General features: G+C 41.2%; 2 protein-coding genes across 2 annotated transcripts in view; one reads left to right on the top strand and one right to left on the bottom strand.

The window, feature by feature from the left end:
- camkmt (calmodulin-lysine N-methyltransferase) overlaps positions 1 to 13,975 on the bottom strand; it is a gene marked incomplete in the record, with an annotated part of 102,827 nt that extends 88,852 nt beyond the window's left edge. The window contains 3 exon segments of the mRNA XM_035663704.1: positions 10,751 to 10,815; positions 11,884 to 12,062; positions 13,625 to 13,975. Of these exon segments, the coding sequence (XP_035519597.1) occupies positions 10,751 to 10,815; positions 11,884 to 12,062; positions 13,625 to 13,792 (412 nt within the window).
- A 141-nt stretch (positions 13,976 to 14,116) lies between these two features.
- Positions 14,117 to 20,574, top strand: part of prepl (prolyl endopeptidase like) — a 7,046-nt gene continuing 588 nt past the window's right edge. Inside the window, exons 1-14 of the mRNA XM_035663702.1 lie at positions 14,117 to 14,493; positions 15,130 to 15,246; positions 15,377 to 15,443; positions 15,664 to 15,838; positions 15,954 to 16,042; positions 16,161 to 16,287; positions 16,365 to 16,578; positions 16,860 to 17,051; positions 17,277 to 17,489; positions 17,743 to 17,918; positions 18,032 to 18,248; positions 18,497 to 18,646; positions 19,303 to 19,429; positions 20,439 to 20,527. Of these exons, the coding sequence (XP_035519595.1) occupies positions 14,377 to 14,493; positions 15,130 to 15,246; positions 15,377 to 15,443; positions 15,664 to 15,838; positions 15,954 to 16,042; positions 16,161 to 16,287; positions 16,365 to 16,578; positions 16,860 to 17,051; positions 17,277 to 17,489; positions 17,743 to 17,918; positions 18,032 to 18,248; positions 18,497 to 18,646; positions 19,303 to 19,429; positions 20,439 to 20,527 (2,070 nt within the window). The 5' untranslated portion in view covers positions 14,117 to 14,376. The remainder of the gene's footprint in view (positions 14,494 to 15,129; positions 15,247 to 15,376; positions 15,444 to 15,663; positions 15,839 to 15,953; positions 16,043 to 16,160; positions 16,288 to 16,364; positions 16,579 to 16,859; positions 17,052 to 17,276; positions 17,490 to 17,742; positions 17,919 to 18,031; positions 18,249 to 18,496; positions 18,647 to 19,302; positions 19,430 to 20,438; positions 20,528 to 20,574) is intronic.

Genomic DNA, 20,574 nt, shown 5'->3' with positions numbered 1-20,574 from the left:
GCTCTGCACATACAGTGGCTATAGCTTATAGCTATCATAAGGCGTACTATTCATCTAATCTTTCCCTATTTATTTGCTTCTCTCCCGCTCTCCGTAGTTAGACACTTCACACCCCTTATGTGTGTGTTATGTAGCTTATAGTGTTTGTGTAGTGTAGTTATAGCTGAGCAAATGTTTTCCCGCACACAGTCCAAACAAAGGCCAGGTGACACTCACATTCGCACACACACTCACTCACACACACACACACACACACACACATCCACTGAAAATGCACACACCGAGGGAAATAGAGTGCAATGTACGAGCATCTCACTTCCAGATTAAACAGCTCTTTAAACAAATCCACATTAGGCCCTCCATTGGGCTGGCTCAAAAAACACCCTGGAGCAGCAAAACTCAACTGTATTTTCTCCAGCACATGGCATGCGGCGCATGTGTGTGTGTGTGGTGTGTGGACTGGCATGGTTACACAGTGGCACAGAACTGGTTTATGATTATGGGGTGATGGAAGATTTGCAATCACTGGTGGGGGAGAGGTGAGGAAGCAGAAGGGAGGAAGAAGCACAGAGAGAGGAAGGATTGAAAAGGGAGGAAGATGTCACCCCCAGCACAGGAAAGAAATAGACTCTAGTATACATAGTAAGCTACAACTCTGTGGAGGATGAAACTCTTTTTCCAATTTTTACAACTTATGTTATTTAAAAGTTTTACATCGCATTTGTAAATTTTACCAGTATTAATATATCTACTTACTCTGTAGCCAAATATGGTATCAGACAGAGCAACAACAAATGCACAAAGGACAAGTGACTTTCGAATGTTTTTCTGAGGATCACTTTATTTTGTATGTTCTCTTCAGAAAAGGCGCACAGATTTGTTTTCTCTATTAAATGACCTCCAATTTTCTGTTGATTTACTTATTAATACTCTATTACAAATTTTCACTAATGCTGGAAGGTGACATCAAATAAATCCTAACAGCCAACCCAAAGACATTCAATACACAAAAAACAGTAATGGTTGAAATTTTTTTTAAACAATAATACATATAAATAGTAAAATATAATATAATAATCAATTTTAACTATCATCCACACTCACCCAGAGTCACAAACTTATTCCTGTTTGAAGGTACTGTGAGCAGCAATAGTCTAAGGGTTTCTTACCCATAGGTGAACCTCTGAGGCTGAGCTTCCTCCCATAGCTACTTATATCAATCAAATCACTATGTTCAGATTTATTTTAAAGACAGTTAAGGTAAGGGTGACTGCAATGTTTGTTATTAGAGCTTAAAAACCATTCAAAAGATAGGATTTGTGTAGCCTGGTTTTCACATCTAAAATAGATGTTTCAGCAGTATCATTTAAAATCACAATAAGAGAAAGATGAATAGAAAAGAAAAGTCAAAAGACACACAGAGAGGAAGCAAAAGAAAGAAAAGGTGGGAGGAAGAAGATGTAGGGACTGAAAAATTATGTCTCCATCTGTGATCCCACACTTAACCCTCCCTCTCCAGTTCCAACCCTGAACACACACTCACTCACACAAATACACATGCACACTTGATGAAAGGCCCAGTGGGGCAGCACAGAGAGTTTTGAGGGGATCCGTCTAGCAACCTGGTTGCACACCAATCTTCTTGTAATCCCTTCTGTCCCTACTGAGACACACCCACACACACTTACATGTTAAGTACACACACACACACACAGGTTTGTTGTGTATGTGTGCATATCAGCCTTAAACAACAATCAACATCAGAACCGAGTGGTATAACAGGCCTGTACTCCTGTATCTTCAGAGATAAGGGGATAAAGAGTGTAAAACACAAGATTGGAAAGGGTGTCAGTGCTCCATCGTTTCGTATTTTGATAAGTGGCCATAGGCACTGCATATCCTTTTTTTTTTATGTGAAAATTAAATAAATGTGTATATACTCTATCATGCATCCATTATTTAGTGCTTTTTTACATTGTGCTTTTCTCTCAAATCATTGTTGAGGCAACAATTCTCTGGTTGTTGTGTGTTATGAAGATTTCTGTGTTTTATTTGTTCTATATCATTGTAAACCGGATATCTGGGGTTTGGATTGTTGGTCCAAAAACACAATTTTAAAAATATCACTTGTGACTTTCAGTCTGTGGCAGAATTAATAGCTGTTAAACTTACTGGAGTGTCTTAGAGTTGTGTGGCTGGGGGGGAGGGGAGAGAGAGAGAAAGAGTGTGTATTTCAGCCTCAATTGGCAAACACAAAGGTCTGTAGCACCATGGCCTGCTGTGGACAGATAGACGAACAGAATAAGAGAGTGAAAAGGTGTGTGTGAGAGAGAGTGAGAGAGAGAGAGAATTTGAAATCGGCCTAAAACTCCTCTATAGCCATAAAACTTCATAATTAAAGAAAAGGTAAAAATGTACAGACCAAAATGATATACAGTGTTGTGTCACTGTCTCATTCTTTATCTTTCCTTTCCTAAAATGAAAGAGAAAAGCCACAGCACAATATGGCAGTTAGCAGTCAGAATAGCCACAACGGCTTTAGTCCCTTCAGCCTGGAGCCCCAGAGAGATGCTACAGCTAGTTAGTGATTAGGGCAGTCTCTCAGGGGGCCACTTGAAAATCAGTTAACTTTCCCCTCAGAGACCCACGCTAGCTCCCATTAGCATTTAGCACACCCATTAGCGTCAACACCTACTTTAGCGTTAGCACAGCCAACTGACAGTTAAAGGCCCCTGTGGGGCTATTTAGAGAGTCTCCAGATAGAGAGAGACTGACAGAGTGAACAAGTACTGTGCATTAAAGCTGTATAGTGAGTCACTAGGCAAGTTAATGGCTCCTTAGCTAAATATCAAACAAATTAGCAGTTTCAGGACATGTTGACAAGTTGAACACTGACAGACAGCTGCTCCCCCTCTCTGTTGGGGATTTTCAAGGAAATAGTCCCTGCAACTAAGGATCAATTTATTGATAATTAACAATTACTCTCAGTACTTTCTGTGACTTCTGTGAAAATATATAATATAATAATATAAATAGTAAGTCAAAGTCACTGCTTCTGGTGCTACCTCAGGAGCTGGTACAACCTTTAAGGAGCTAAAGCCTTGGAACTGAACCTAGAACCAGGTTCCTACAACCTTCGTGAGGGGAAACTGATTTACAAGAAAACAGTTCTTTCTGAACTAAATTATGCTTTTGTGTGGTCAATGAAAACAAAATATAATTTAAAAAAATATTCTAGCTTTACATCACGTGAAACTGGTGAAACAAATGCAAAGCAATAAAATACTCAAACACACACACACACACACACACACACACACACACACGGAGTGGTTGGAGTGGAGCCAAAGCCTATTCCCATATGCCCACATAGCCATTTACTATAGCGTTTCACTCTCAGACCAACACACTAATCACATTAATCATCTATTTGTTTTAAAACATCATCAGGGACACACAGACGTGTACACACATAAACAAATACACGCACACTCATGCACTTGCATATGCACACTTGTGCCTCTGGAAGTACACAGTGGTGCACTTGATGGGTACAAGAGGGAGGAGAGCCAAATTAACTACCATGCACTAATCACTTAGCTCTCTAATGCAAGCATACTCAGCACATTCGTGTGTGTGCATACATATACACACACTGACAAGCAAAGTATACACAGACAGTTGGTGTAAAGTTTTTAAAAAATGCTCATCTAGATCGCTCAAGACAGCTTGCATTGTACTGGGTACATGCTCCAGCATAAAAATGTGTATATGAAGCTTCGTTGCTAAAAGTTGTGTAAATTTGTGCCGCCCTCGTGTACCATTGTGCAGTCATGCCCGAGGGGATATTCATCATCATGACTGCAGGTGATGACGTAAAAGGGAAATGTAAAAAATTCTATACTAGCGGCAGCTGGAAGTCTGCAATCAAAAATAAATATTATAAGTGGCTATAATGACAGAAAAAAAAATCTTTGAGGGTTTTGAGGGATAGCTTTGAATGAATCCATATAAGTGTGCACTGACTGAAAGGTTTTCCTCAAAGTGGTATACTTTTTGTGTAAAAGTGAAAAATTCAAGAATTTTAGCTATGATTACTACAAGAGTTGGCATAGCAACTAATACACAACTACACGTGCTACGTGGGAATTAACAGCACAGCTGGAGCACGTCTTTGTCCAGCCTCCTTAACTTTTAACACATCTTGTATATTCTTTAACCTTAAAAGTATTTTGCATGAAGCTTTAAAGCTAACAGGATGGAATAGGGTATATTGTTGTGATCTGGCCGATGGGATGATGTTCCAACTGTTAATCACAACTAAATGATATTTATATACTCTATCACTGTCTTTGTTTGTGTGTGTCTGTGTGTGTGTGTCTGTGTGTGTGTGTGTGTTACATGGTTGGAGAGGCCAGTGTATGCTGAGCTTAGGCACCATAGGGGACATTGCCAGGAGGGGCACATAGGGGTTGGGTGACTTAAATGGAGAAAAATCCAATAATTGTATCCGTCCAGAGGGAGGGTGAGCTTTTAGGGAGGGGGAGCGACCTGTTATTACTCTTTCTTTTTTCTTTCTCTCTTTCATTTCATCCCCTAATTCTAGGGTGAGGGGGTAACCTAAGAAAGGGAGGGAATGAAGTGGAGAGACATGAGGGTTACAGACTGAGCTTGCTGTTAAAGTATGCCCTTGTAATCAGCCGAGTATTAGCAGTGGTGACAATGCAAGAGCACTGGGCAAGGAAACACCCTTTAACGCTCTACTCATTTCCTGAACTTAATCCCCACCGCTTACTGGTAATAGTGCACCCGTGCACACGCAACTGGACACACACACACACACACACACACACACACAAATTCACATAATCAACTTCTGGCTATAATGGGAGAGGACTCCCTGAACAAAGCTACATCCGACAGCTCACCTTCAATCCCTATTGTGCTCAAAGTCATAATGGTTTACTGCAGGGAATTTCAGTGTGTGTGTGTGTAAGTGTGTGTGTGCATCCAAATAAACATTTATGACTGCATCTGCACATTAGCATCAAGTTGTCTTCAGATATAGCAGTGGCAACTGTTTACTTTTTCGAGTGTCAAGAAGCTTCCAACACCCAGCACTACTTCAGGCAAGTCCCTGTTCCTTGTTTCCTCCAGTGAACGGATGGAGGAGACAAGGCTACAAAAGCAAAAATCAATTACTTTCAATTAAGTCAACCGGCAACTCTTTCAGTGTGCCCTCAAGCCACTCAAGTCTTGCTTACACTACCTCCAACCCCCACCACAAAGTGACACACACATTATATGCTCATGTGTATACACACTTTAAAAGCCACATCCACTTACGGTGTAACTGTCTTTTTGTGTTTAGTGGTTAAATTATTGACTTAGAAACAATTACTGTGCCGATGGCTAAAATGTGCTTGAACAACGGTTACAGAGCATTTCATTTTGTCATTTTTATCCATTTAAAGAACATACAAAAGTAGCAAAAACACAAAATTGCATGTAATTGTGCTTGGTATGATTAATTTGGCTTATTTGAAAATGTAATTAATTAAACAACTGAATGTCTATAATAATAATTTCTTCTGCATTTATTGTAGAGGAAAACAATAATTATTTCATTTAAAACCACACAATTTATTAACATTTATACTGAAAAAAAAACCACCAGTAATTGTGCACACTGCGTGACTAGCCACATTTATTGATCCCCATTTACCACTTTGTGGTATATGTAGCCTGCAAAAACACTGCAGCTCAAAAAGTCATACTGCTCAATATACAGATTTGGATCTAATTACTCAAGTGGCTGACAGGCAAAACACTTTAGTGTAAAACTAATCTATAGCTGCACAACTGATGTTTTTGTCCTTTTAACACAATCTCCTGTACGTAGTTCTGCTTATTTCTCCAGCAACCTAACCCATCTATTTAATCTCTTCTGACGCATACGGTAGTTTCTTAAATACTTCTTGAATAGGTAAGTTAGAAATAAGTTAAAATGTCTTTATTGTTTTTTCTAATAGTGTCAAGAGTAGTATGTGAAATTTAATTCCATTACAAAGTCCTTCAAAATGCCATACACCCATTTTGGAAAACAAGATCCTTCCATCTGAAATGATAAAAAGGTCCTGGACTGCCTCATGATCAAATCACATGGTCAACTGAAAGTAAATTGAAGTGTGTATTATTGGTTATTGTCACAATGTAAAATGATGACATAAGTGGAGTTCAGAAAAATATAATAAATTGCTGGCAAAGGAGCAATTAACACCAGCTCTGAGGAATAAAAGAGAAAGAGAATATGGGCCAATTTTATTAGATTCTGAGGAAGCTTGTGGAGAATTCTTGTTTCACATTGATTTTTGTTCCATTAGCTTAAATCAAAATCGTGAGAGACACCTGAGCTCAGTCCAGAGCACACTAGTAGAGAACCATTTCTATAGAGAGCATGTTATAAACAGCGCAGAGGGGGACCACAAACCTTGTCATTGACACAACAGTCTGAGTGAGCATGTGTCTGTGTGTGTGTCTGTGTATGTGTGTGTGTGCCTGCCAGCTCCCAGTCTAGCGCTATTGTCTAACAAGGTCTAATTAGCACTATGGCACAATGAATTAGCATAATTATGCAAACAGGGCTCCGCTAAAGGCTTGGCACAAGGGGAGGCTACGGGGGGCACCTATTACAACACACACACACATACATGCTCATATGCGCGGGCACACGCACACACACACAGTCATTAAGAACACACTAGTATTAAACACAAAATACAGGAGTATGACAGAGCCAATGGATACGGAAAACACACACACACCTGAAAACAAGGTGATCATTGGCTTATTTGATAGGGTGTTATGTGTCTAGTTCAGACACTGAATATATTACTTATGCTGATGTATATTCTCCAGTCACTGTCCCGATACGACGTCAAACAAATATACACACAGAAATGACCAGCTAACTGCACCCACCCTCCACACTGCTCTCCCTCACAACACTCAAACATTGTGAGCTTACAGTATTTACCAGCGGGGTGATAGGTGAAGTCTGTGGGAGATAATAGGGATGACTGAGAGGCTGAAAGGCTAGTAGCCATTCATACAATGGCAGCTGTAGTGAAAAAGGCTCTATTAGGCTTCATTAGGATGCTTGCCTCTTGATTACACACACACGCACACACGCACACACACACACGCAGGATAAGAGAGAGCATTGCTCTAAATTACTATGAGCTTAACTGCGTCTATGGTTTCCAGTGGAGGATTCCAAACACTAAAACAAGCAGCAAAGATAATTTATTCTTGTTTGTGTGTGTGTGTGTGTGTGTGTGTACAGGACTATCACTGTGACCTCTGCCTGCAACGTGAACCCAACAAGTAACCCCACAGCCCAACAAGCCCTCTTACCGAAAGCTCTGCAATGTCAACAAGCTCTACCTAAGCCCTCTCAAACACACACACACACACACACCTCATTTGATGCATTCTTAGTCACCCAACCCCAAGGGCCTGTATTGTGTCCCACAATCCTGATCCCTAGCAGGAAACAAGCACCCCTAAAACCCCAAACAACGCCTGCACAAAGCTCTTACAATTACAAGCCCCCACTGTCAGCTAAAGAACCAGGAAGGTCAGAAGTTCAGAGTTCGAATAGTTTAAAGTGATCAAGACCACTCTGAATTAGGCCAAACCATTCACTGACATCATATAACGAGTTCTAAATGTAACTGCAGTTCAGTGACTTATGGATGACCACCAGAGGGGGTGCTTTGGACTTGGCTACCTCATCAAGTGGAAACACAGATGAGTATCTATATCACTAATTTGTTTGTGCTTCAAAGATTAATTTATAAAAATAAAAAAGTATATTTTCACCTCCTGATCCAACAGTAAAACATTCTGTAGCCAACTGGACAACAGACAGACGGAGTATTCAGGCTAGAATAATTTTCAAACCAATTCAATATCAACGAATCAAAATACAAAGTATTCTTTTTAATTGAATATCATCCATTTTCTACATAAACTACTGATTTATTGTGATCAGAGTTGATATAAAGTGGGCTTGGATCCCTTCAGATCCACTCAGGTTTAGACATACTGACAATCACACAGATCCGAGACCCACGGCAGAGAAATTAAATCCCATACCTGATACAATTAGACTAAGTATATTTTGGACCCGGTTCAGTTTGAGTCTTGGGTGTTGTCTTGGTTCCTCAGAAAAGTCATTAAAGCCTTCATTTGTTCAAATGGGCTGTAAATTATAGCAGTATTCTCCATTATACATCGACCCATATATCATCTTTATTTGGGTTTTTAATCTTTAACATAAAGGGTGTATTAAATTCCAGATATTTAAAGCAGTATGTTATCAACATTTTCTCAGTGATATTATGTCATCACTAAGATACACTCTCTACTGCCTAAAACATCTTCATTGAGAATACTTCCCTGATCCTCTGGTCTTGAAATGCAACCATTGACTCCAGCTTATCGTCACCTTAAGAAACAACATATTGTTCACATACGTGCACAGTGGTGGGACAAACACAATAGCCGGGAGAGAGGGTCATGCTGAGAGGGGGCAGCAATTTTAAGCTGAGTCCACACATTTTGGAGGCAGTGGGCTAATCCGGCCAGGCTTTTTAGCCTGCTATTCAGAAGGACAAGGACCCCTAGGATTTGGGCTTGTCCACACCTCAGGGGTGGGGGGATTATCAAGTTAGCAGGAACGGTGGAGAAGGTGTGATGGTGGCCAAAGTGAACATGTGTTTATTACCAAGCCGGTGTAGGTTTTTGCAAACGTAAGTGTGTGGCTGTACGTCTTTATGAGGAGCAAGCATAACAAGGTTTGTGTGTGTGTTTGTGTATTTGGAAGGGTTTCTTTCTGACTCCCACCCCCAAAAATATACCCCAGAGCTCTGACAGGGTCACCTCTGGGCCTTTCAGAGCCTCCTCTCAACCAATCCTAATTGATCTCACGCATTACTAGTCCCAAACATGGGATGGAGAACAGGAGGGAGATGGCTGGTTCATTGTCTGAGGAACGAGTTCCCCTTGCTAGTGGCTCTTCACTCCTTACACACACACACACACACACACTCGCACACACTCGCACACACACACACACACACACCACCTCTGGCATGCCCACCCACTATCTCCCCCTTTTCTCCTCTCCCCTCCTCTATCCTCTCATCTCCGGCTGTGCTAATCCACCGGCCAAGTCAGGAACTCAGTTACCCATCTGGCCAAGAACGACTCCAGCTGGGAGGAGAGAGGGATGGAGGGGTGGAAGGAAGAAAGGAAAAATGGTAAGAGGGGTAAATTGAGAAAGAGGGATGAGGGAGTATGCCGTCAGTAGTCTGGGGTTGTCTGGTTTAAAGGAGGAGGTCAGTTACTACTGTATATATGCTAAAGGAGAAGAGAAAGAAGAACAGAGGGTATTACATATCACAAAGAACAGAGTTAGGGCTACTGGAGTGCCAAAAGACAAAAGCATGATGACGGCTTCTTTTTCTCTCCAAATAAAAAAGTATCGATCCTATTGTCTACTTGGTGAGAAAAGGGATTATCCATTATAGCAGATTGGAATGAGAGCTGCCACCAAGCATGTGTCATGACGCGTATAGTCTGATCCCAGTCTGCAATGAAGCAATGAAGACCCTCAATGAAGTAGCCTCCAGCCATGACATTCACCTCTGACCCTGACTTCTATGGAGCCATCTGGCTGGTTAAGACTAACCCATGACCTATGTCATACCCCATCACATGCCCATGAGGATGGACCTGCACAGGTACATAATGACTTGAAAGTGGTCACATTCATGTCAGTAGAGCAGGTCTGTGAAGCTGAACCCATATTTATATTACCCATTTTTATTACTGTATTAGAATTGTTGTTGTTTTTTCTAATGATATTTGTCTTAATGTTGCAAGGTGTAGTCAAAGACAAATGTTTACTATGTTTGACAATAAAGTTGTATTATATTATATATATATATATATATATGTCACTAATTAACCCAAATATATTGGTAAGAAATACACATGTAATAACAGTTTGTATGCTATGAACTATTTCTAAAGGAGAATAATTGTATTTATTCTTAATAAAAATCTACTTTGCTGGATTGTTCCAAAAATTACAGATTGTGCTGTTTTCACTCTTACCTCTATGACTGCTAAAAAGCATAAGCAATAACCTGAGAGAATGTAAACGGTAAAACTGAATTAAACTCAACCAGAAGTAAACTCATTCAAGCTAAATGGTTTACAAAACGTTCACAGAATGAAGGTGAAATCAAGGCTCTTGTGTTTCAGGTGATGCTATTCCACTCCATATCATAGAGCCTGTGCAAATCCCTGTTTGAGTCATCCTCTTTCCTTTCTCCCAAACCACTCATCACTGTCGACTGAAGCAATAAGAAGACTGCAACCCACTTTCCTTCTAAAGGACATTTGAAGGTAGTTGGGAGGAATAAGTACCTGATAAACCGCTGTAGAAGCCACACAAGAGACATACTCCCATTCAAAGAGATGGAATCAAACCACCTCCATCAAACCATCAATCAAACACTAACAGCCCACAGCATGAGGCTAACCCAAAGTTGTAGTGTGTGTGTGTGTGTGTGTGTGTGTGTCAGGATGGGATAAAAGCCAGGGAGTAGTGCAGGTAAACAAACTCTGTCAACATAAATACAATGCTTTCAAGTAGTAAGATAAAGTATGTACTTACAGACATTACCGGTGTTGTCGAAACTGTTGAGCACTTCATTAACCCTAAGAGGCCCCAGGTTATCCCTGAGAGACACAAACATATAAAAGGATTATACAGCAGTCTGGGAGAAAACTATATTGTGCTTTTTTCTTACAGACAGTGAATTGAGACAAAGAATCTTAATTACTATTTTAAACTTTTGGCAATGTTCCAAAGGAAAAGGATTAAGCATGTATGCATCTGACGTGTCATGTGTTTACAAATCCCAAAAGTTGACAGTATGGTTGAAGAGGAAGGCCTAATTAAATTTGTAAAACATTTGTTACATTTGAAAGTATTTTTTTAAATTATTCCTGCAAATTCATAACTATGTTTTGTTTCAAGTTTAACAAATTTCAGATACTTTCTTCCAACCTTTATCTCCAGTCTACTACAAATTCTACTGTAATTCACAGTACTTGCTTACTTTAGTGGTAACTGTCTTAAAGAAGACCTTAGTTACATATAACCATTTATTCAACAGCAATTCAATCACTATATTTCTACCAGTTTTATAGGTTTGTTCTAGATTCACAACAAATCACAGATTTTATACTTTTAGGTAATCCATCACCCTTGATGATAAAAGCAGCATGACTGGGACTGCACAATTAATCAAAGTATTATTAAAATCGCAATATGGCCATGTGTAATATGAAAACTGCAAAAGCAATATGCAAATAGAAGAAGCTATAATCTTTTGATAAAGGCCAAATGTGTGATAAAACAGCATTGTAATGAAGTGCTGTAGTGCTGCAGAGATGCACTGGCCTGTAAATCTTGTTCTCCAGATTTCTGGTACAGACCCGAAAAAACACATCGTCGTGCCTTCAATAGTGTTTTCAGGGAAAATTTAATTTGTGATCATTGCCACAGTAATCGTGAATAATCTAGCAAAATCTGTAAAACATAATCGTAATATTATGTTTTTACCATATTGTGCAGCGCTAAGCATGACACCGTATTATCAGAACTTGTTCAATACTTTTAACCAACTACTCTGACGTGCTGTGGTACCATGAAAAGTCCCTTTGTGTGGTGCACTGTCACCGTGCTTTATCTGTGCCAGCATGAAACTGGAGCCTTGTGTGCGTCAATTCAAGTGTGTGTACCTGAGTAAGGCACTGTACTCAGGAAAGTAGACACTTCTGTACTCCACCCACTGCTCATCTGAGGTATCACCAGGATCTTGTGTCACAAGCCTTTTCCTGCTGAAAAGGTCAAACGTAGCAAACCTGCGAACAGACACCTGTTTGACCTCTGGACTTTCCATCTGCTTCTGACGTAACACCTGTGAGAGTCAGGAACGAAAATCAAGGGGAGTTAATGAATTTTAATTTCCACAAAAGAGCACATTTAACTGGTAAATCTTCTCATTTGTTGTAAAGTGTCAGCATCTGCAGAATGAATCAGTCATGTTTTCCTGTTCTGGAAGTGTGAGAGTTTTCTGTGCACAACAGGTCCTGTGGAAAGACATTGTCAACAAATTTACCTTTTTCATTTTGAATGGACATGTTTTGGTCTTCACTTGATGTAACATTAAAAAGTCCAAAATTTCAATAACAATGACATGTTTTCTTTAACCGAAAGTTGAATAAATTTAAAACTTTAATTGTAGTTAAACATAATGTACAAAATAAATTAGCATCTTTTTATCCTTAACTGTTACTGGTTAACAGTTAAATTTTAGCTATATATCTGTCTACTGCACTGGTTCCCAACTTCAGGGTCCCAACCCCCTGGGGGTCGCCAAAGCTTCACAGGGGGGTCATGAGGCTTTTTTTGAAACTTTTTTTTTTTTTTTTAAATAAACAGTATATCTCTGAATTGCATTTATTTCTGAGAAGAAACCTAAATGAAACCGAGATTTAGATTATTAAAACTTTCTGCAGTTTTTTCACTCTATGGGTTTAATGTACAGTTTATCAGTTATTCAGTACTGTTATTATTATGCATTGGATAGAACATGTAAACAAAATATGTCACTTAGTCAGGGATCGTCAGTCTACTCAATAATAGAAAAGCCCTTAAGGAAAAGGCTGGGAACCAGTCGTCAGCTGTATTTATCTAGTGGAGTCCACACAAATATAGGTCATTACAGCACCAGGAGGAAGTAGTAAAAATGCAAGATGGCCCCCACCCCACTGCAGGGAGCTTTTCTTGTCAGCCAAGGGTGACCTTTGTGTAATGCCCATCTATGGGAAAAACTACAGGCCCTACTTCTACAGCTACTGCTTTAACAAGCTTCTTGCACATGCAACCAGACTCTGTGGCTAGAGGAAAGAGATTCACACTGGTGACAAACTGCTGGGAGTAATACATTGTTATAAAACTACTTGTTGATAACATTAGATAAAAGTACAGATTGAAGTTATACTGACTGCCAAAGCAGATCAGAGTACTAATGAATCAAGACTGCTGAAAACGCAGACTGCAATCACGCTGTGACTGACACAGGTATAACACATATAATGTCATAACTGCTGGATTATAAAACGGTCTATACAAACTAGACATTGGGGAAATGCTTCAGAAACATTGCCTCCCTCCACAGTTCACACAGCTTGGGCTAGGAATAAATACAATGTGAGCTACATAGTATAATTGTATTTCAAAGTGTAGTCAACAATAGCTCTGTAGCCTAAATTAGAGAGGAAACAGGGCTGCTCCAAGATGTTCTCATCGCCCTAATTATTCTACAATTATGAGGGACAAAGACTATAACTGACACCCAAAATCTAAAGATGTCAACAACACATTTATGTTGAATATTCGACACATTTTCAAAAGCGTGTTCGCAAAAACGCTGTAAACCCGTGAGAGCTTTGTGTTTGTGGTTGAGGCTGACTATACCTGTCTCAGCAGAGTCCACCTGGCCTTTGCGACATCAGTAGTACCGCAGGGGACATCCCGGGAGCTCGCCTTATGGGAATTAGCTGCGCAGGTGTCTTCATTAATATGTTTCCTCAAAGGCGAAGCCGGCTCGATCTCCTCTGCAGTGCCGGTGGAGTCCCTCTCCATTTTATCTTCCAAGTTGTGGGCGGAAATAAACCTATAAACAAACGTACTGGCTGTAGAGCTGTCACAGTTATCGGTAGCAGTGTGGTTATACAAAAATAAGGCTTTCTATAAACTATACCGACGCAGAAATGACACAGATACGACTGTAATCACCTGTTACATCCACAATAGATGCACGCTACTTCCGTACACTTCTCGCCGTCGAGGCAAAACAATGGATTGTCGAAACAATCGTGCTCGATTTTTCAGTTCCAAAGCGGTCGCTCGTGTCTGAATTCGATTACTTTAGTCTGGCGGCGGCACCTACGTCATCCGCAGCGGGTTTTGTTTAGGAAATTAGGCACGTGCGTAGAATTTGCTGGTTGTTGTCAACGGCCGACCAACGGCCGACCAACGGCAGATGTTTTTTAAAATAACAACACAATAAATATTACAGGTTGAAGTAACAGTAACAAATAGTAACAGTGCTGCTTTCCTTTATGAAACGTGTCGCGGTGACTGACAGTACTTAACAGTGGCAGCTAAAAGCCAAACCGCTCCTGTGTGTTAACTTACTTCAGCTGATTAGCCGTTAAACGTTGGTGATGGCCGTCCTCTCGTCTGCTCGTCTCCTCACAACGTCCCGGTTACGATTATGGGAGCTCGTCGTTTGTAAACGGAGAACATGGCTCTCTCTGTCCGTCCAACGGTGTTACACGTCGGTAAGGGTGTTCGGTTAACGTTAACTATGCTGTCTTTACTCACCTCAGGCTCGGTGTAAGTTTACCGACTGTTAATGTATCTGGTCGATAACAAGTCATCCATTATTTAAAACGGTGTCTCTTCACCAGGCTGACAAAACTAGTGTTGTACGGAGCCACTGAACTGGAGCTCCTTGGACGAGGCTCAGGGCACTGACACGGGGATAGGTTTCACATAAACACCTGTACAGATATATTAACCCAGCCTTAAGTTTGCATTTCTGTTTCCACAGTGCAGGCATTATAGGAATATCATTATTTGAAGACTCAAATTAAGTCCAAGTATGTAAAGACACCACTCTGCCAGTCTCCTTACAACCATTGACGGTATATAGCGACAACTTACAACCTAGAGAGTGAACATAAGGCACGTAATGTCGACAGAGAATAATTTGGGACTATCATTGTGGTGAATTTAGAGCTAACAATAACATTTAACATGTCAGTTTCATGCCATTTACTCCTGTGTTAAACTACATTTGCCTAGAGTGAGAAATTAGCAAGCTCCCTTTGTACTGCAAAAATACAAACCGCTTTAGTTATTAGAGATGTATTTTGTCATTGTTGTAGTAGACTCTTTAAGTGTCTTTATTTCAGGACACTTCAAAGTCATCAGCTGATCATCTTGAGAGGTATAAGGAATTGCAGAGGTATTTTAAAAGGAGACTGACGGCTACATACCACAAGTTCTCCAACATACCTGATCACTCAGCGGTAAGGTTTTTCCTTTTGCTCTGAACCATTTCATCAAGACTTTGTATATTATTGAACTTACCAACATTCACTCTTATGGTGTGCAATTTCAAATACTTTTTACAGTTCACTGTGATTTCTCTTCGCACAGGTCTGTGGACATCACCATGTGTATTTCGTTGAAGGCGATGGTATCTACAGAGTGGACAAGAGACAGAGTAAGCAGAAATCGTGACAGTGGCCTATGACGATATTGCATTGCTCCAATAGTTCATCCATAAAAACACGTTAAAGAAACCCAAAAGAAAAAGGGATTACAATATAATATATAATCCTATTTGTACATCTTCTTCTTTACCTTTTCATGCAGTCCATTATTAGATTATAGTGGCATTCCCACTTTTGTGAATGACTCTTGTTTTCTCTCCGCGTTTGTAGGTGAGCCAGAGCAGGTGTTAAATCTAGGACAAGTCTCTGGACAGGAGGAGAAGAGTGGAGTTGATAATGAAGAGAGGAAGCCGAGGTTTCATTGGACTGTCCAGAGAATACGTCTATCCCCACAGGAAAAGCATCTTGCTGCCACACTAAAAACTAATCACAGTGAAGAGCTGAGGTGACACAAACACAAAATATCCTTTGTTTGGCAGCAAAGTTTTTTTTTTAAATGTAACTGTTGAATTTAAAACTGTAACAGTTAATACATGGATATTTGTCCTTTGACAATGCAGGTGTGTGGTTGTGAGGCTTGGACAGATCAATTCCCCTTCTCCGGATCCCCCACACCTCGTGTTCACACTGGACAAAGTCTTCAGCTTTGGTACATTTTAAACAGTTTGCACTGATAAAAATGTATTTCAGTAACAGTACAGATAAAAGTGCACTGGCTAAAATAAAATGTTTGTGTTTTGTGTTTATGTTTGTCTGCATGTGTGAAGAGTGGGTTACAGACGAGGTCCTGTTTTACACGACTTTGGAGGATCTACGCTGCAGCAGAGTGTTTCGTCTGGACCTGACCTCCAATGGAAGCAGGATAACCTCTGTGTATGAGGAAACACATCCTGAGTAAGTGTAACTGCTGTGACATCTAAGCCGTCTCTACTCTTACACCATCTCTAATCAAAACACCAACATCTCCCCAGTGTGTTTGTGGAGGTTGTGCTTTCCAGAAACCGACAGATACTGACCATCAACTGCAACAGCAGGACCAGTTCAGAGGTGCTGCTAATTGATACAACATCCCATTTAAAGCCTTTCCTGGTTCAGCCACGCCAACAGGACCTCCTGTACCATGTGGAGCACTGGAGAAGGTGGCTGATTATACTGGCTAACACAGGGCCTGGGCAGGAATATCAGGTAGAGTTTGTACGTTACATGTGGAAACACACATTGTTTATAGGGTGCATGAACTTCATAGAAATTCAAAATGTGGAAACAGTGCCCACGGTTATAATTGTACCTTATCACCAGAGAAACCTACATATATGTTTTGTATTCTAGAGATCTGGTGAATCACACCAACAAAAATAGTCTGCCTACATCACACATGTAACCTTTTGGTGTCTGTTCCACATCTGCTTTGTGCTCAGGCTGAGGTTTGGTTGGTTAGGAGAGTTAACTTTCTGTATGCTCACTAGGTGGTGCAGGCCCCTCTCTCGGAGCCATCCATGGTCTCCTGGGTGACTTTGTTTACCCCTGGCCCCGGCACTGCAGTCAAAGACATGGACGTGGTTGGAGACCACTGTGTATTGGTTGCAAGAACACCAGCCGGTGAACTCGTTCTGATCGTGGTCTCGCTGACCCATCCCAAGGAAGCATACACTGTACAGGTCTGTGTGACAGAAAAATCTATTAGAATATTTGTTTCTGTTCTTCTTGCATCTCTTGCTTACTTCCCTGCTGGCATGTTACTTGCTTCTTTACCATTTTGCTTTATAGTTTTAACAGCCAGTACATATTGCACTTGGGAACATAAAGATATACACCATATATAAAGTAAACATGCATACACTTGCTGTTATGTATTAATACCCTTATATTTCTACACTCCCAAGCTCCCCTCCTGGACCTGTGCCATAAATCCCAAGAAACCAGACATGGCCGACCAACGCAGGCTGTTCGAGTTCTTGATCTCATCTCCAGTACACTCACCGGTGCCCTACTGTCTATACCCCGAGGATGGGCTGCTTTTATCGGGCACCAAAGATGGGTCCTCCCCAGAGAACCAGGGAAACTATACCACCACACGCTTAGAGGCCTACAACCAAGTGAGAACACTTGACATATAAGACGGATGCACACACTGAAACAGTATCAGCAGGGAGGGAAGCATTTTGTATGAAGACTCAAGTGTCTAGCCACCAGACACAGAAGACTTTAGTAGTACACACTCTGACACGCATCTACACACATACACCTAAAACATAGAAGGGAAAGTGTGACTGTGGTGACATTTGCAAAACAAATGTCTTAGACCTGGTTTTAAGATCAGTTAACAGTATCTCTGCCTTTCCTCTGTAGGATGGTACCTTGGTGCCAATAACCCTCTTTCATACGGTTCCTGTGGAGGGTTTGAAACAGGCGCCACTACTGGCCCATGTATACGGAGCTTATGGCAGAGATCTGAACATGGAGTTCAGCCCAGAGAAAAGGCTGCTGTTGGAGAAGGGCTGGGCTATGGCCTACTGCCACATCAGGTAACGTCAAGTCGATATTGTGGAGCCGGAAAATGTCTGTGAGGGCTAGTTAAGTCTGGAATTCAAACCTAAGTGTTGAAATGAATCTGTGTTCTTTCGTTTCCACCTCCTAGAGGTGGAGGAGAACGTGGTCTGTCCTGGCAAAGACAGGCTCGTGTGGAGGGGAAGCAGAAAGGAGTGGAGGACCTCCAAGCCTGTCTCGGTCACCTTTTCTCTTTAGGAGTCTCCTCTCCTTCACTCACTGCCCTTACAGCCTGCAGTGCTGGGGCTGTGCCAGTGGGAGCGCTGTGCAACAAACACCCACACATGATGCGGGCTGTCACACTGCAGGTGAGATGTTAAATCATTGGAGATTTGTGTGTTTGTGTACTTGTGTCTTGGAGTGTGAAGCTTTTAGTGTTATTTTATGTCTAAAGAACTAGAATATTAGGGCGTCTTGCTCAAGAATATTTGTAACAGTTAAATACAAATTGAAGAACAGTCTCCCTACTCATTGCACCACACCACCTCACCATGAGAGATAACTTAAAATATGCACGCACACACACATCCAAAGCCATCTCTTTTCCTGTGTTTAGGCTCCTTTCCTGGATGTGTTGGGAACCATGGAGGATCCCAGTCTGCCTCTCACTTTGGAGGATAGAGAAGAATGGGGAGACCCAGTAGGAAACCCAAAACACAGACTCACCGTCTCCTCCTACTGTCCCCTTCACAACATTACTCCTCAGGTGGCTTTAGTTAATCTCATCTCAACCTCATCTGTTACTACTTGCACTAATGTTTATTCAGTTTGCTGCATACTTTAAATGTTTTTACTGAGTGAGAGATGCATTTTGCGATGTGATTTTTCAGGTATCTCTACTGTGATTAAGATTTTATTATGAGGTTAACATGTAGTTCTACTTTAATTAACCCTACAGTGTAATTTAGTAGGTTCTAGTGGGTTACAGACAGTTAATTCAGACCATGTTGAAAACCCATTTTAAATTTCCATGGTTCATATTTTGAGCCAGAGCCAGTGTTTGAATTGCACTGACTCAATTAGTGGCTTTCAGGCTCTCTCTGAAAACAAGAAGGTTGACATCTGTCCAACACAGGACCAGAAGCGCTGCTTGTTTAATGTCATATCCCAATGATTTAATAGGGGACACCAAGTACCATTAATAATTAATAACTTTTGCTAAGCACCATAATGAAAACTACTCTAGATTTACCTGTGTGTGTGTGTGTCATATACGGATACGCGGACAACCCGCAGTAGCGAATTCACTTTACCGTGTGTTGGTAGTTGTGTGTGTGTGTGCTGTTAATGTGTTGTGTGTGTGGTGTGTGTGTGTGTTGTGGTGTGTGTGTGTGTGTGTGTGTGTGTGTGTAGGTGTGTGTGTGCTACCCATCAATTCTGCTGACGGCCTACAGCGGCGATACCAGGGTTCCTCTGGCAGGTGTCCTTAAATACACAGAGCAGTTAAAGAACGCCATTCACACATACATCACCATGAAGCCAAAGTCAGGTACATGCACACTTACACTCGCTACACACGCTATCACAACAGCTTCATCACCTGTTGCCAATGTAAATTCATGTGTGCGGCCATGCATGCTATTGTATAAATGTGTATGTTTGTGTACATGTCTCTGTGTGCAGTACAGCATAGATTTTCCACTTGTTCCAGGTTTTTTTAGGCATCATTTCAGTATCGTTAGAGGTTTCAGTAGTTTGGGGTTAGCTCCCAATAGTGGTGTCAGTGTGCATGTCTGGGGGAAACCGATGACAGCAATGATTGGGAAGTCCATGACCAAAGTATAGCTGGTTCAAAACCTTTGTAGTTATAGTGTGTGTGTGTGTGTGTCAGCTAATTGCTCTCATTTCCCCTTAGACAGGCTCTTTCTCCCTCTCACTTATAATCAGCATTCACCATATTGGTGGTACTCTTCTTCACACCCCTCTCTCTCTCTCTCTCTCTCTCTAGCGCTGCCTCCACTCTTCTCGCTTCAAATCCACACATTATCTCTCCCTTTCACCCACTCTCACTTTTCTGTTGTTCATACACATACACCAGGATGTGTGTGTATACGTCTCCCTAATCTCTCTCTCTCTCTCGCTCTGTTCTCCGGAGTCTTTGATAAAGTGCTGATGGCATAGACACATACAGGCGGGTGGGCAGGCCCATTAGCATGGTAAAGAGATAGTGTATCAGAGCAAGAGATTAGACGCCACAGACTGGGAGCTGTCAAGGTCAAGACCGCACTTGTGAAACAGCCCGTAGCACAGAGGCGGGGGAGGGGGGGTAATATTGAGGGGTTTGAGAAGAGGGAGGGCAATATCAAATGGTAGCACGAATTAATGTAGATAGTCAGAAGAGAGAGAAGATTTGGGGCAACAGGACAGAAAGAGAGGAGCAGAGAAAGTGGGCACACAATAAGATAAAATAAAAATCTGAGAGGAAGTTATAAACAATAGAGATCTTCTTCTCCAACATGCTGCCTTTGACCTCTGTCTCTCTGTCTTCTTTCTTTTAGAATGTGAACCAGCACCAAACATAGTTCTGAATATCCAATCTGGAGCAAATCACCTCGGACCAGAAGACTTTGAGCTGATGCTGGAGGAGGTAATGCACTCTTCTGCAGAAACGGCCTTAAAGAGATTTGTAACTTT

Source organism: Morone saxatilis, unplaced genomic scaffold, assembly GCF_004916995.1.
Source record: "Morone saxatilis isolate NCDOM2014 unplaced genomic scaffold, NCSU_SB_2.0 Contig19, whole genome shotgun sequence".
NCBI classification, from domain to species: Eukaryota; Metazoa; Chordata; class Actinopteri; family Moronidae; genus Morone; species Morone saxatilis.
This window is presented reverse-complemented; position numbering and strand designations above follow the sequence as displayed.